The sequence below is a fragment of the Artemia sp. Qi Xiang Cuo genome, chromosome 13 (assembly GCF_049724085.1).
Source record: "Artemia sp. Qi Xiang Cuo chromosome 13, ASM4972408v1, whole genome shotgun sequence".
Taxonomy (NCBI): domain Eukaryota; kingdom Metazoa; phylum Arthropoda; class Branchiopoda; order Anostraca; family Artemiidae; genus Artemia; species Artemia sp. Qi Xiang Cuo.
The window spans coordinates 3,766,599-3,784,955 of NC_142806.1; the positions used below are offsets into that span (position 1 = coordinate 3,766,599).

The 18,357-nt window shown below is 31.8% G+C and overlaps 1 protein-coding gene across 1 annotated transcript in view; it reads right to left on the reverse strand.

The window, feature by feature from the left end:
* Nucleotides 1-884: 884 nt before the first annotated feature.
* Nucleotides 885-18,357, reverse strand: part of LOC148944859 (sodium channel protein Nach-like) — a 376,236-nt gene continuing 358,763 nt past the window's right edge. The window contains exon 10 of the mRNA XM_089099312.1: nt 885-1,060. Within this exon, the coding sequence (XP_088955438.1) occupies nt 885-1,060 (176 nt within the window). The remainder of the gene's footprint in view (nt 1,061-18,357) is intronic.

Sequence of the window (18,357 nt, forward strand, 5' to 3'; positions counted from 1 at the left end):
AAACCTGCCCCAGGGCTCTGGAGGGTTGTGTTAACACCAGAGTTTTTCTTATCTGACCTTTTAACTATTTTGAACAAAATGGCTATCTTAAATTATTATCCGATTCATTTGGAGAAACAGCATTGGGGAAGGGGACTAGGTGCTCTCCAATTACTTTTGACTCTTAAAAAGCAAACTATAACTTTCAATTTCCAATCAAATGAACCCTCTCAGAAGTTTATACGAGCTTCCCTTCCATACGAACCATAAAAGCCCCCAGGGCATAACTTACAAAGCCTACCCAAGGGCCCATCGGGCTTGTGTCAACCCCGGAGCTATTGTTATCTGACCTTTGAACTATTTTTAACATAATTTCTATCTCAAAATTTATTTGATTTGTTTGGGTAAAAAAGGGCGTGGGGGGTTTGTGGCTCTCCGATCACTTTTGACTCTTAAAAAGGGCATTAGAACTTCCGATTTTCAATCAATTGAGCCCCCTCCGAATTTTATACAAACATCCCTTTCATACGAATTACCTCTGGGACAAAAATTATAAATAAACAAATAAATAATAAATCACTGAAGCCTTATGGCCATTACTATAGGCAACGCTACAGAGGTGCCTCTCATTTCTCTGAGTTTTTTGTTTAAATCCATCGTTTCGTTGAATTTCTCTTCATTTTGACTTTGTTTGTGCATTCATAGTAATGCCTTGTAGTCCATCGTCAATATTCTCAACAAATACTAACTATATGTTAATATTTTAATACTAATACTATATGTAACTATATGTAATTATATTTTGATACTAAACTATATGTTAATAAAGCATTAAGAATACAGAACAATTAATGAAAAATTAGTCTAAATGAAAAATGGTGTGAAACTTCAATTTCCAATTCAATTTAAATCCAAAGGGTAGTATCCACCTTCAGTTCGTTTTCACTGGTAGAAATACTTGTCTTCTTTTTCTTCATTTCCTTATGTTTACTGTGCCATTTGACTGTAAAGAAGTATATGAGCTCCACTCCGCTGAGAAGACTGAAGCCAGTACCAAGTCCCAGTAGACCGCCCGTTGATGCTGAAATTGTACAACTGTCATTTTAGTAAAAATTTCTCATGTATAACCACTGCCAAAAACATCATTCAGGAAATAGAAAATCCAATATTTCAATGATTAAAGTTGTATTAGTTTACTCTGCAGAACTTAGTTTTGTGTGGTGTCGGTAGATGAAACCACCATCTTTGTGTCTAAATTTACCCCACGAGTTCTTATTTCTATTACATCTCATAGTAAAAACATAAAATAAAGTTAGTCAAGTAAAAACATAAAATAATTCCTCTTTAGTCAAGTTGAAGGGCTGTAAATTTTCTGTATGGAGTTTAAGTATCTCAATTGTTGTTTTAGGTTGTAAATATCAGCTAATTATTGAGTAATCTGAACAGAAGCATTTATTTTATTTCTTTTAAATTTTTTCCTCCTGTTCAGGTTACTTGAAAGAATTATTTTTATTTTGCTCTGAAGACTGCTTACCAGAAACCTTCACCGAAATATCTGCTTTCTATTTGATTTTATTCTCTTCTCTTTCTAATTTCAATACATATTTAGCAATTATGGATTATACTGAACAAAAGAATTTTTTCTTTCTTATAAATTTTTTCCTCCTGTTCAGGTTACTTCAAAGAATTAGTTTTATTTTAGTCTAAGGACAGCTTAGAAGAGGTCTTTACCGAAATATTTGCCTTCTATTCGATTTTAATCTCACTCTTTCTCTTTTCCATACATATTTAGAAACTATTGAGTAAACTGACGAAAAGGACTTTTTCTTCTTTTCAATTTTTTTCTTCTGTTCTGGTTATTTCAAAGGGTTAGTTTTTATTTTGCTCTGAGGACTACTTAGAAGAAGTCTTTACCATAAGATCTGCTTTCTATTTGGTTTTATTCTCTTCTTTTTCTATTTTCAATACATATTTAGCAATTATTGAGTAAACTGAACAAAAGGATTCTTTTCTTCTTTGAAATTATTTCCCTTCTGTTCAGGCTGCTTCAAAGGATTAGTTTTCAAAGGGTTGGAAATTATATTGGCTTGAAAATCAAGAAAAGTAGCTGAAACCACGATATTCTGCATATACGGCATCTGTATTTTTTTTCTGTTGTTTTTTTTCGCCTCAGCTCGCTTGGCACTGGATAATAATAGACAGCTGTTTAATGGCTCATTTGAAATGAATTTGATGTATTTAAAAACCTTTCATAATTAACAAAAATAATTTCAAAAACAAATTTACTTTTTTACGGGAAAGTGCATTTTTCTGTAGCTCTGTAGTAGCAAATACTATTAATATATACTTGCCTCCTGGAACCAAAATTTCTGGGCTTGACTCCTAAAGTCCTTATCTTTTTAACGTTGTGCTTTATTTCCGTAGAAAAAATTCATTGTTTTATTTTAGTTTTCAGCTCAGGATTGCTAAAGTTATTATGTTAACTGAAAAAAATATTTATGGTATCTGAGAAATAATTTTAATTATAATAAAGAACGAACTCTTTCCCATAATAACCTAAATAACTAATATTTATTTTTAAAATCTTAAATTTTCAAAAATTTCGTGGCAACGAACTGTAAGTAAGACGCGACCCGGCTCAATAGTAACGGAAAAACTAAGAAATGGAATTTCGATACCAATAGATACATCAAAAGAATTGTATTTTTATGCTGATTTGAAATATATGTTTCATCAAGTTTAGGTTTATCTATCAAAAGTTACGAGCCTGAGAAAATTTGCCTTATTTTCGAAAAAAGAGGAAATCACCCCATAAAAGTCATAGAATCTTAACGAAAATTACGCCATCAGATTCAGCGGATCAGAAAACCTTACTGTAAAGGTTTCAAGCTTCTATCTCTAAAAATGTGGAATTTTGTATTTTTCACCAGAAGAAAGATCACGGATGCGTGTTTATTTGTTTATTTGTTTTTTTTTTCCCAGTGGTGATAGCATTGACCTAATGGTTCTAGAATGTCTATAGAGGATTAAATTGAATGGAAATTAAAAATTCTAGTGCCTTTTTAAACTAAAAAACAAAAAGTTTTTAAAATAGAATCACTTTTTACAAAAAAAAACTGCATTTTTATGCAGAAGTTTGATATGACTTTTCAAATTGCAGTCTTTTCAAAGATATTTGATTATTGAAGCAAGTCTGATTTCTAACACCAATTGTCTACCAAGCTTCACACTTTTGGTTTTCTTTTTTAATAATCCGTGTTGCAGCTGTAGCTAGCAATCTAGTAAGAGACGATCACGCCATATAGTAAAAGCTACAATAGCCTATAACTTCATTAATTAGAGTTAGATAAAAAAAAACTCAGTGCACTACTAGAACCACGTTGTCCAAAACTCCTGTATAGAAAACTGACAGTCTCTTGGCTTGAACAACAAAGAAAATTTCTCGGCTTGAAAAACAAGAAAAAGTGGCTTTAACTAAAATATTCTTCATCGATGGCATCTCTTTTTTTTTTTTTTTTTTCTCCTCATCTAGCTCGGCACTGGAAAATCATAGAGAGCTGTTTAGTGGCTCATTTTAAAGGAAATTGACGTATTTAAAAACCTTTTATAAATAACAAAAAATTTAGAAACAAAATCAGTTTTTTACGAAAAATTACATTAAGGAATGAAATGTAGCCGAAATTAACTGATTGCATAAAGGACCGATACAGTTCATGATAAATAGGGCCTATGCTAGTTTCGTAGCATATAGCTGAAAACGTAGTAAAGAATAAACCACGGCAAATAGCAACTAAAAGTTAGTACATAAAGGATCAATATGATTGAAAGTAAGGAACGAACATTAAAACCCATAAGGAGACTAAAAGTTAGTAATAAAAGATAAATTTCCTAGAAACCATCACCATCTATTTGAAATTAATTTAAAAAGTCGTCCCTGATGAGGCTCGAAATCGCGATCTCAGGATTAAGATATCTACACTATACCCACTATGCTACCGACGTTTATGTATTAGGAAAGATTGAAGAATTTGAGACAATATTGAAATCCGGGTTACAGCAGTAGCTAGCAGCCTAGTAGGAGACGATCAGGTCCAATGCTAAGAAATATTATAATAACTCATAACTCCTGAAAACAGAGGCAAGTCAAAACAAAAAGTACACCGCTAGAACCACCTTTTCCGATACCCCTATATAGGAAACTTACCATCCCTTGGCTCGAATAATATGGGAAATATATTTGCTCGAATATCAAGGAAAATGGCAGCTACTACGATATTCTGCATAAACGGCAGCTTTTCGTTTCTCTGTTCTTTTCCACAGATAGCTTGGCACTGGAACATCATAGAGAGTTGTTCAAGCGCTGATTGTAAATAAATATATATATATATATATATATATATATATATATATATATATATATATATATATATATATATATATATATATATATATATATATATATATATATATATATATATATATATATATATATATATATATATATATATATATATATATATATATATATATATATATATATATATATATATATATATATATATATATATATATATATATATATATATATATATATATATATATATATATATATATATATATATATATATATATATATATATACTATATATGAAAGATCTTAAGCCGAACCGGCCAGCCATGAAAAAAAACCAACAAAGATAAAAATCTATAAAAACAAAACAAACACACGAGACTGTGGCCAGTGGAAAGAAAAGGAAAACAACAGAAACAAAACAACGCGGATATTTCGCCTGTATACAAATAAGGCGTATTCAGCACGAAAGACAAAAAAAAAAACAAAACAAGATAAAACTAAAAACCACTAAAACACCCACCAAAAAAAAAATAAAAAAATGTACAAACGGCGCAAACTAATCCACGTAGGGAAAAGATGCTAAAATAGAGTTACTTCAGTGAGGACACCAGATTAACTGAGGAAAAATAAAAAAACTGTAAATTACTTTAATTATTCAGTTGCCAAATATTCCTTTTGTTAGCTATTACTGAAGCCAATCGTTTTGGTCTAACAGGTAAAATAGTCCCCTGGTGATTATTTAAAATCTTTACTCCCTTATTGACAATTGATTCACTCTTTAGAAGGTTATCATAAATTGGGTCAATATTTAAATTACCCGTGTCCCTATTTATGGAAAGGTTAGCAAACATATGTTTTTTAATTTCTATGGCTTCCCTGGCCCATTGGGTGTACCCCTTATCATTAGAAATAGCCAAGGCTTCATCAAATTTTACAAAATGGTCTGGTTGAAGCCAAATATGCTCTGCTAAAGCTGAAACGAAAGTTTCTGGAGGCTTGCTTAATTGTAGGGTTTTTTCTATTGAATTACGGTGTTGAATAAACCTTTCAACAAATTGTTGGTGAGTCCTACCAATATAGAACTTCCCACAAGAACACGGAATTTTATACACCCCACTTACTAAATTTCCCCGAGTTAAATCCTTACCAGAACTAAAAAAAACTACTCATTGGCCTCAGCGATTGGAAACATGTATCAATACCAAATTTACGTAAAACCCGTGAAAGTTTCTCCCCCAAACCAGGTACATATGGTAATGAAATTAAGGTTTTTGATACAACTAAATCTAAAGACTGAGAAACCTCAATAACCCTACTACTATGTTTGGCCCGTCTATTTTCAATTATTTTATCAATGAACTTAATTGGATAACTATTACAAAATAAAATATCCCTCAAGTATAACAATTCTGAATCCAGAAATTCCTGGGAACAGATTTTAAAGGCTCTATCCACTAGTGAAATTACAACCCCCTTTTCACCGACATAGGGTGGCAAGAATGAAAATTTAAATACCTATCATTGTGCGTAGGTTTTCTGTAAATCGAGAAAAGTAAATGGAGATCCCTTTTAATTAATAAAGTATCCAGAAAAGGTAATTGATTATTATCCTCAAATTCAACTGTAAATTTAATATTATTATCAAAACTATTTAAATGCTTACAAAAAAGGTCTAAGGAGTCCAACCCATGTTTCCAAACGCAGACCACATCATCCATGAACCTACCCCAGAAACAAGGGGAGATTCGTAAATTTGGTATTGATACATGTTTCCAATCGCTGAGGCCAATGAGTAGTTTTTTTAGTTCTGGTAAGGATTTAACTCGGGGAAATTTAGTAAGTGGGGTGTATAAAATTCCGTGTTCTTGTGGGAAGTTCTATATTGGTAGGACTCACCAACAATTTGTTGAAAGGTTTATTCAACACCGTAATTCAATAGAAAAAACCCTACAATTAAGCAAGCCTCCAGAAACTTTCGTTTCAGCTTTAGCAGAGCATATTTGGCTTCAACCAGACCATTTTGTAAAATTTGATGAAGCCTTGGCTATTTCTAATGATAAGGGGTACACCCAATGGGCCAGGGAAGCCATAGAAATTAAAAAACATATGTTTGCTAACCTTTCCATAAATAGGGACACGGGTAATTTAAATATTGACCCAATTTATGATAACCTTCTAAAGAGTGAATCAATTGTCAATAAAGGAGTAAAGATTTTAAATAATCACCAGGGGACTATTTTACCTGTTAGACCAAAACGATTTGCTTCAATAATAGCTAACAAAAGGATTATTTCGCAACTGAATAATTAAAGGAATTTACATTTTTTTTATTTTTCCTTAGTTACTCTGGTGTCCTCACTGCAGTAACTCTCTATTAGCATCTTGTCTCTATTGGTATCAGTGTGCGCTATTTGTACAGTTTTGTTTGTTTTTTTTTTTGTGGTGGTTTTATTGGTTTTTAGTTTTATGTTGTTTTTGTTTTTTTTGTGTGTCTTTCGTGCTGAAGACGCCTTGTTTGTATACAGGCGAAATATCCGCGTTGTTTTGTTTTTGTTGTTTTTCTTTTCGCTCCACTGGCCACATTATCGTTGGTTTTTTTTTTTTTTTTTTAGAGATTTTTCTCTTTTTTTTTTTTTTATATCTATATATATATCTATATATATATATATATATATATATATATATATATATATATATATATATATATATATATATATATATTTCTGTGCAATATCCTAGGAAAATTAGAGGCATTGCGTTGGGATTTCAGGGTATGTTTTTGGGGGTGTTGTACCAAACAAATTGACACTATATGATTCAGTTTGGTAGAAAGATCATATATTCTATATCTCAGTAGCGGCTAAGGGCATTAATCTAAAACTATCAGGACAATTTTTCGGAGATTACACTAAATTGAAATATACTATGTGAATCAAAAGTTGTTAAAATCCTGTATCTGCAATATCTCAGGAAATGTTGAGGGAATTAAGCTGCAACTTGCAGGGCATGTAGAGGGGATAGTTGATTAACAATTGCCCATATTCGGTAATGTAACGTGATGAGGGTGAATAGCCATCAACAGGATTTTCTTATCGATGAAATACATTACTTACTTTTTTTTAAATATATTGAAGTACTTCATATAAATAGAAAAAGAAAAATATTCCCATTTAAATTGTTGAAAACTAAGTTCCTAGCGCTATTTGCCACCCCAAAGAAATTTCATGGTGGGGCTGATGATGAAATGCTTTGCCTTTTTCACCTCTGTGCTTGTAGATATGGGAGTGCAACATATTAGCTGTACAGAGAAATATTTTAATTAATTCCTACTCCCCCCTCTTTCAACATTTATCTGAAGCCTCATGAAGAGTAAGCAGTTTGTCCATTAAAATGTACTTTTGTAGGAATCTACCTATATTTACAAAAAATGAAGTAAAAACTCCAGCCTTTCCAATGCAAGATTTCCTTTTCTCACCAGGCCTTTCACAGATGAGGCAACCACAGTTAAAACAGTATCATCAGCAAACGACATAAGACACTCATCTTTCAAATAAAGACGCATGAGATCAACACAGATGAGGTAAAGCAACGGATCTAATACTGACCCTTGTAGTACTCGACACCCAACTGGAAATATTGCTGAGCTGTATTAAATGGGTTTTATTGGGTTCAACGGAAATCCTATCATTCAAGACTTCAGGGAACTCCCTGTGAGATAACTTTCAAACCACTTTAAAAATTTTCCGCGGGCGCCTAACGACTCCATCCGACTTAGTAGCGTTTTAAAATCAACTGTATCGAATGCTTCGCGAATATCTATAAATATAGAAAAAGGTGTTTCGCCTCTGTCCATACCACTGTTAATTAATTCCATAAGTTGCTGCAAAGCATTCGCCGTCGATTGCCCTTTGGAAATTCCGAATTGGGTCTTACTCAGCAAACCATTGGCCTGTAACAAACTAAATTGACTTTTATGAACAACTTATTCTAGTAATTTAAAAAACAATGGAAAAAGAGTAGGGTTTCAACACTACTACAGTAGTAGTAGTCACCTGAATTCCTTTCGTCATTTTGGACAATAAAGTTCAAACATGCATATCTTTCTCATTACTATGTACAATATTATATATGTAAGGCCACACCTAGGATTTTTCAAGGGGGTTTTACTAAAAATTAACATTTGGGGGGGGGGGGTTACACAAAAAAAACTCACAAAACGCATGCAAAATTTGTTTATATCCAATTTTGTTAGGTTTTTACGAGCCAGACAAATTTTTTTTTTGGGAGGGGGGGGGGGTTGTAAACCCGCCCCCCCTATCTGGGTACGGCCTTGACTATATATAAGAAATAATCGAATTGCCCAATTTACAGGCCTCGACCCGAGGGCTGTAGGAAGGTTGGCATCCTCAAAGACATAATTACTGTAACTTTCAACAATGCTGAAGAAAATAGTTCTCTTAAAATTTTGATCGGATTTGTGTTGGGGAATGAAAGGCTTGTGGGTAAGGAAGTGGTTGCCCTTCTTTCACTTTTGGCTCTTAAAAAGGACAGTAGATCTTCTGACTTCCAATCAAATGAGCCCATCCGATCCAAAGTTTATGTGACCGTCCGTTTCATAGAAACCTTATATGCCCGGGAGATAACTTACAGCCCCTGCCCCTGGGCTTTGGAGGGTTGTGTCCACCCTGAAGGCCTTCTTATATGCTCTTTGGATTATTTTTAGCAAAACGGCTAACTCACAATTTTGATCGGATGCGTTTTGGGGAAAGAGAGTGTCAGGGAAGGAAAGGCTAATTGCCCTCCATCACTTTTGACTCTTAACAGGGAGCTAGAACTTTAAATTTCCAGTCAAAAAAGCCTCCTTTAAAAGTCACACAGCCACAGTCCTTAAGAAGCTTAAATGCCCCTGGGGTATAAATGACAACCCTTGCCCCTGACGCTGGGAGGTTGTCTCAACCCCAAAGGCCTTACTATCCGATCTTTGGACAGTTTTTTAACAAATGGCAATCTTGAAGTTTCTATTTATTGCATTTGGAGAAAATAGACCGTAAGGGGGGGGGGCTAATTGCCCTCTGATAACTTTGACTCTTAAAAGGCCATTCGAACTTATGATTTCTAATCCAATGAGTCTCCTCCAAAGTTTATACGACCGCCCTTTCCATAAAACAATATATGGCCCGGGTGCATTACTTACAACCCATACCCTGAGGGCTATGGGGGTGGGGGGCTGTCATCTTATATAATTATTGGACCTTTGAACAACAGTGAAAAAAATTACTATCTCAAAATTTTGATCGAATGTTTTTGGGAAATGATAGTAGAGGAGGGGGTACCAGTCGTGTCACGCACCCCTGCTGCCACCTACAACTTTTTTTAACACCATATATTGACACGAGAACCACGTGGTTTATGGTTTTTGTCAGTGAGAATTGGAAAAACAGGAATTTTGTCACATTTATGGATGTTTTCTTGGATGTTTATGTGTGTTGGTTGATTTATTTTATGTTTTTAATGGATTTTTAATGGTTTTTGTAAGTGAGAATTTGAAAAACAGGAACATTGTCACATTTATGGATGTCAACAGCAATTCATGTCTGTTTTATTGTTTTTGTCAGTGAGAATGAAAAAACAGGAATTTTCTCACTTGGATTTAAATAATCGCTAGGTGACATTATTGATTCACGACGGGAGGGCTTAATAAACAAAAAGGGATGCAGTTTGGTTTTGCTCTCCTAGCCTGTGATCTAGATTTACATAAACGCTCGGGGAAATTATTGATTCACTAGGGGGGGAATTAATAAAAATGATGTCTTATCTAATCTGTGTTTTACATAATCGCTAGGGGAAATTATTGATTCACGATGGTGGAATAAAGAAACAAACCTGGCTTCATTGTTGTTTGGTTAGCTTAACCTGAGGAATTGATTTACATAATCGGCGGAGAAATTGTTGATTCACGAAGAGGGAATTAAGAAACATTAAGGCTTCTTTAATCTTTAAGCCTGAGGGATTTATTTATTATTGTTGTTTTTGGACAAGTGCAGGCCAAAAACCACGTGGTGCTGTCACGAGTCAGAACACCTATGCTGTCGACCTCAATTCACCTATCATGAATCAATAATTCCCCTTAGAAACAACAAATTAATTTCCCTTTCTTGACAGATCAATCAATCAATGACATCATCTGTCAGACGTTAAAAATTTTCGCATAGAAACATTTCTCCCGGAATAGATCCAGGTCATTAATGTCTTTGCCTCGGTAACAGTTCTACTGGTCAAACTCCACAATATATTAATAGCCAAAGGCCATGTAAAAAATGATTCTAGAAATATCTGAGAGTTGAAATGTTTTAGCGTGCGAGAAGTTTTCCTATTAATTTGATACGCATTAGCACAGAGGTGACAATAACATAGGAGCACGCTGACTTTGCGGGAATGGATTATTTGTGCGAAACAGTTTTAGACAGGTAATGGAACTATTTGGGCGAAACAGATAGAGACATTTTAAAAGAATATTTTTGAAGAGATTTTAGAAGAGAATTTAATGGTGAAACTCTGTGGTCGTTATAATACACAAGTTTCATTTGAACAGTGTTGTGAGGTCCTCTAACCCAACCCCAAAGGGTTCCAATCCTCATACCCCAACCCCGAAGGAAGCCCCCCGGTCCTCAAAGGTCCACCGGGCTCCCAAAGGCCCTCCACCGGTCCCCCAATGGGCCCCAGGCCCCCAACTGCCCCCCGGACACTCAAAGGTCCCCCAAGCTCCCAAAGGGCCACCGGCCCCCCCAAAGGCCCACCCCAGACCCTCAACGGCCCGCCCCGGGCCCCCCAAAGGCCCAACGCGCTCCCAACGGTCCACCGGGCTCCCAAAGGCCATCCACCGGTCCCCAAATGCCCCCCAGACCCCCAAAGGCCCGCCCAGTGCCCCAAAGGCCCTCCCTGTGCCCCAAAGACCCTCCCCCGGCCCCCTCCTCCTCCTCCTCCCACCTCCTCCTCCTCCTCCTCCTCCTCCTCCTCCTCCTCCTCCTCCTCCTCCTCCTCCTCCTCCTCCTCCCTCCTCCTCCTCCTCCTCCTCCTACCTCCTCCTCCCACCTCCTCCTTCCTCCTCCTCCTCCTCCCCTCCCCCCCCCCATTCCCTCATCATTTTTTATACTTTTTTGTGCATTGAGACACAGAACGACCCCCTGCCCCCGGCCCCTCCCCCTCCAAAGGTCTGATTTTTTCAAAGTTCATTTTGAATTTCTTTCGTTGAAATGCAAGAGTTGGAATATTTCAGTAGTGTTTGGTTGCGGTTTACCTTGTCACAGTTACATTTTCTTGATTTTTCAAAGTTAATTTTTAATTTCTTTCGTTGAAATGAAAGAGTTGGAATATTTCAGTAGTGTGAGGTTGAGGTTTACCTTGTCACAGTTACATTCCCTTAATTTTTCAAAGTTCATTTTGAATTTCTTTCGTTGAAATGCAAGAGTTTTAATATTTCACTAGTGTGATGTTGTAGTTTACCCTGTCACAGTTACTTTCCCTTACTTTTTGATAGTACATTTTGAATTTCTTTCGTTGAAATTCAAGAGTTGGAATATTTCAGTAGTGTTTGGTTGCTGTTTACCATGTAACAGTTACATTATCTTGATTTTTCAATGTTAATTTTGAATTTCTTTCTTTGACATGCAAGAGTTGTAATATTTCAGTAGTGTGATGTTGTAGTTTACAATGTCACAGTTACATTCCCTTAATTTTTCAAAGTTCATTTTGAATTTCTTTCGGTGTAATGCCCGAGTTGGACTATTTCACTAGTGTGATGTTGTCGTTTACACTGTCACAGTTACATTCACTTTATTTTTGTTAGTACATTTTGAATTTCTTTCTTTGAAATGCAAGAGTTGGAATATTTAACTAGTGTTTGGTTGAGGTTTAGCTTGTCATAGTTACATTATAATTATTTTTCAAAGTTCATTTTGAATTTCTTTCGTTGAAATGCAAGAGTTGGAATATTTCAGTTGTGTTTTGTTTTTGTTTACCTTGTCACATTTAAATTGTATTAATTTTTCAAAGTTCATTTTTTATTTCTTTCGTTGAAATGCAAGAGTTGGATTATTTCAGTAGTGTTTTGTTGTGGTTTACCTTGTCACAGTTACAGTAACTTTATTTTTCAAAGTTAATGTTGAATATCTTTATATGAAATTCAAGAGTTGGAATATTTCACGATTTTGTGGTTGTGGTTTACCATTTCACTGTTAAATTCACTTAATTTATCAAAGTTAATTTTGAATTTATTTCGTTGAAATGAACGAGTTTTAATATTTAACTAGTTTTTGGTTGCGGTTAACCTTGTCACAGTTACATTTTCTTTATTATTCAAATTTAATTTTGAATTTCTTTAATTGAAAATCAAGAGTTGTAATATTTAAGTAGTGTTTGTTTGTGGTTTACCTTGACACAGTTACATTAACGTAATTTTTCAATGTTCATTTGAATTTATTTATATGCAAAGGAAGAGTTTGAATATTTAAGTAGTGTATTGTAAAGTTATACCATGTCACAGTTAAATTCCCTTGATTTTTCAAAGTTCTTTTTGAATTTCTTCGATGCACATCAAGATTTTGATTTTTACTGGAGTGTTTTGGTGCTGGATAACTTGTAACATTTTCTTTTTATTGTATTTTAATAGTTCATTTGATTTACTTTCATTTAAATTAAATTTATGGTCTATTTCTGTTTAGTTGTGACTTGTTTTAAATTGTCACTAAAACATTCCATTCATTTTTAAATGTAAATTTTAATTTCTTTCGATTTAATTCACTTTTTTTTCTATTAAAGTATGTGTCTTGCTCTTTTTAAATTTAAACATGGAAGGTACCATAAATTTTAAAAGTACATATTGAATTTCTTTCGTTTTAAATCAATTTATTGAATATGTTACGATCGTGTTGGTATGTATGCACAGGACTACTGAAAATTGACATTTATTTCATAATTATACATTTTATTTCTTTCATATTAATTAACGTTATGTTCTATTTAACGATTTTGTTTTGTCTTGTTAAATTTTCTCTGTATCATTTTACTTATTTTTTCATAGTTCATTTTGAATTTCTTTAATTTAAATTATCTATTTTTCATATTTATCACTTGGGTTTTTGCGTGTTTAGAAGAAACAGTTACATATTCTTTAATTTTGCATTTCATAGTTTTATGGTCTTTCATATAATTTCCAGATTATTAATATTTAAGTTGTGTGATGTTATGTGGTACCTTTGTCACAGTTCCAATATATAGTATTGGCAATGTTATTATTTTGGTTAAGAAGATTTAAATAAATTTTCTTAAGCGTTAATTCTATTGTTGTCGCGGGTTACCTTGTCATAGTTACATTTTCTTGATTCTTCAAGTTCTTTTTGAAGGTCTGCAGTCGAAAATAAATTTTTTGTAGAGGTCACTATGGTGTTGGTGTGATGGACCTTCACAGATCTCAAATTTCTATATTTTTAAAATAACATTTGATTTTCTTTCGTATTAATTAACTTTACGAAATATTAATGTATTTGGTTGTTGTGGTTTACGTTTTAAATTTTAAATTTTATTTATTTTTAAATGTTATTTTGAATTTCTTTCGTTTAAATTCAAGAGTTGGAATATTTCATTAGTTTTTTCTTGTGGTTTACCGTGTCACAGTTACATTTTATTTATTTTTAAAAGTTCATTTGAATTTATTTCGTTTAAATACACTAGATTGAATATTTCAGGAGGGTTTGGTTTTGGTTTCAATTGTCAAATTTTCATTTTATTTATTTTTCAAATTTCATTTTGAATATCTTTCGTTTAAAGACCAGAGTGTGTATTTTTGAGGTTTGGGGTCCTGGATTGGAACTGGACACATTTAATTTTAAGCTATTTTTCAATTTTCATTTGAATTACTTTCGATGAAAAGCACGATTTGGTATATTAAAGTAGTGTTAGGTCGTTGTTTAAATAGAAACTATTACATTTTCTTTTTTTTCCTATTATAATTTTTAATTTCTTTCGAATTCTTGAAAGATATTTTCTCTTTAATAATTTTTTTTTTGTGTTGGAAATTTTCAAAGTGACTTTTTATTTATTTTAATAAGCACTTTTCGTATTTCTTTCATATTTATTATATATTAGGTGTTTTTATTTAGTGTTTGGTCGTGTTGTAAATTTTAACATTTAAAGTTTCGTGATTTTTATTTTTTAATTTTAAATTCTTTCGTTGAATGTCCATTTTAGTACATAATAATTTTTTGTTTGTCTATTTATAAATTTTACAAGTTAACTTTAATGTTCTTTAAAAAGTTCATTTTGAATTTCCTTCGTTGAAAAGAAATATTGTGTCTATTACAGGAGTTATTGGGGGTGGATTACCGTGTCAAGGGTAAAATTTCTTGAATCTACACTTTCAATTTTGAAAATAAAACATATAAATTCAAGAGAATGACTAATTAAGAACTGTTTGGTTGTGGTTTAAATTGTCAAAGTTACATTTTATTGATTTTTAAAATATCATTTTGAATTTCTTTCGTTGAAATGCAAGAGTTGGAATATTTCAGTAGTGTATGGTTATGGTATACCTTGTCACAGTTACATTTTCTTGATTTTTCAATTTTCATTTTGAATTTCTTTCTTTGAAATGCAAGCGTTTGAATATTTCAATTGTATTTGGTTGTGGTCTACCTTGTAACAGTTACATTTTCTTTATTTTTCATTGTTTATTTTGAATATATTACACTTAAGTTAAAGAGTTGGAATATTTCAGTAGTGTTTGGTTGTTGTTTACCCTGTCAGTGTGTATTGCTCAAGATTTTTCTCAGGTTATTTTGAATGTCTTTCAGCGGTTTTCAGGTGAAGGACTCTTAAAGATATTTTTGGTTGTTAAGTTCCATGTCAGATATAATTTAAATATTTAATTATATGTTAATTTTTAAAATCTTTCGTTATAATTAAATTTGAGTTCTATTTCTTAATTTGTTTTTTATTGAATAAATTTAATCAGTTACTTTTTCACTTGTGTCCTCAAGAAATTTTGAATATCTTTCAACTAAGTGAATTATTGTGACTATTTCAGTTGAATGTTGTAGTGGTTTAAAGATTACAAGTTATATATTAATTATTATTATATGAAACGAACTTATTTCTTTCGTTTATATTAATGAGTTTTACTCTTTAATAAGCGGTTTGTTTGTTTTGTCAGTGTAAAAGTGACATTTTCATGTATTTTCAAATGTCATATTGAATTTCTTTCGTCGAAATGATAGATTAGTTATCTCTCTGGAGGGTTTGGTTGTGGTTTAACTAGTATATTTTTCATCGTATTTATTTTTCAATTTTAATTTTTAATTTCTTTCGTTTTAAATAAAGTGCTTGTATATTTAAGTAGTTGTTTTGGGTTGTTTAACTATAAAATGATAAATTAAAATTATTTTTAATTTTCAATTTTGAATTTCTTTCGTTGAAAAGCAATTGTTGGAATACTAATTTTTTGTTTTACTTTGTTTGTAAATTTTAAAAGAGAATTTATAATTATTTTTTCATAGTAAATTTGAATTTCTTTCGTTTTAAATAAATTTCTTTTAGATTAAAGTTGTTTATTTGTATTTTTGTAATGTAAACAGGTTAAATTTATTTTTATTTAATATTTAAATTTTTAATTTCTTTCGTGTTATTGCAATTGGCTTTTTATTAATGTATTGTATTGGGATGTTGTAAATTTAAACTGTAAATGACAATTTATTTTTAAATTTCAATTTCTTATTTCTTTCGTTTTAATGATAGTTTTGTTTTATTACATTATTGTTTTGACGGGTTTGAAATTTTCACTGTTAAAGTTTATTTTTTTTTAAAATTTAATTTTTAATTTCTTTCAGTGAAATGAAATTTTTGAAATATGTACTTATCTTTTGAACGTTATAGAAAATTTCACAGCTAAATTTTCATGATTTTTAAAATCACATTTTTAATTACTTTCGTTGTAATTAAAGTGTTTGAATATTTCATTATTTTTTTGTTTTGTGTTAAATTTTAACACTTACTTTTTATTTTAATTACTAATAAAATTTTTATTTCTTTCGATGTAATTAAGTTTTTTTACTATTTAAGTATTTGTTTGGTATGTGAAAAAAAGTCAAAGTAAAATTTTCTTGTTTTATAAAATTTAATTTTTAATTTCTTTCGTGTTAGTTATCGAGTTGGAATATTTAAGTAGTGTGTTTTTATGGTTTACCTTGTCACAGTTACATTTTCTCGATTTTTCAAATTCATTTTGAATTTCTATAGTTTAAATTAAAGAGTTTGAATAATTCAGTAGAGGTTGGTTTTAGTTTACAGTGTCACAGTTACATTTTATTGATTTTTCAAACTTCATTTTGAATTTCTTCTTTGAAATGCAAGAGTTGGAATATTTCAGTAGTGTTTGGTTGTGGTTTACCTTGTCACAGTTACATTTTCTTGATTTTTCAAAGTTCATTTTTGAATTTCTTTCGTTGAAATGCAAGAGTTGGAATATTTCACTAGTGTATGGTTGGGGTTTACCTTGTCACATGTACACACATGTATACACATGTACCGACTGGATCCGATCATGAGTGATAATGATAAGTTATCCTAACCTTGTTCGGGGAGTCGTATTAGGTTAGACTAGATTCAGTTAGGTTAGATTAGGTGCGGTGAGGTTAGCCTTAGTACACTTTCACATCGTGGATATGCGATTAGGTGAGAGAGATGAAAAAAGTTTGGTGTATGATTTGGTTAGGTTAGGTTAGGCCAGGTTAGGATAGATTAGGTTAGGTTAGGTTAGCCTACGTCCGCGCGCGTCCGTAGGCAAACCTAACCTAACCTAACTTCAAATACCCGGGCCTAATAGCACCTAACCTAACCAAAACCAACACCTACCATATTGCAGGTCTCTCACCTCACAAACGATCACCACAGTGAAGAGTACGTGGGCTAACCGAACCTAGTCTAATCTAACCTCACTGACTCTAGTCTAACCTAATCCGACACACCGGAAAGGGTTATGTTAACTTATCATGAGCGCTCATGATAAGCACCTGTGTGTACATGTGTATACATGTGTGTACCTGTGACAATGTAAACCACAAATGTACACTAGTTAAATATTCAAACTCTTTCATTTCAACCAAAGAAATTCAAAAATGATATTTGAATAAACATTAAAAGGTAAATGTGACAATGTAAACAAAAACCAACCACAAATTAAATCGTCAAACTCTTTCATTTAAAATAAAGAAATTCAAAAGAAAGTTTGAAGAATAAATAAACTTTACCTTTTACATGGTAAACCACACCAACTCACTAGTTACATATTAAAACTAGAGAATTTCAACGATATAAAGACAAAATTAATTTTGAAAATATAGAAAATTTAAACTTGACAATTTAAAACAAAACCAGCCACAAGAGAAATATTCCCTCTCTTTAACTTAAAAAAAAGAAATTAAAAATTAAATATGAAATTACATTATAATTTAACCGTTAAACTTTAAAAAAAAACAAGAAACTATTGATATAGACCAACTCATTATTTTCAACTAAAGAAATTAAAATTATCTTTTTAAAATATATAACCTGTAAATGTTACAATGTAACACATCTCCAAAAACTTCTTAAATAGACAAAAAATTTAAATTAAAAGATAGACATTAGAAGTGAGATTTAAAAAATAAATAGAATTTAACTGTTAAAATGTAAGACACGTTCAAAAACTAATGAATTATTTCATGTCTTGCATTTAAATGAAGTAAATTAAAAATTATCATTGAAAAATAAATAAAATGTTACTATTAAAAGGTCAATCCCTACCAAACACTTCTGAAATACTCAAAATCCATATTGTCAACGAAATAAATTAAAAATGAAAAGTTAAAAATAAATAGACTTTTACTGTTAAATTGATAAAACTACCAAGACAATAAATAATAACAAAGATAATTTAATATAAAATAAATAATTTCAAAATGAAAATATAAAGATAAAATAAATTTAAACGGTGT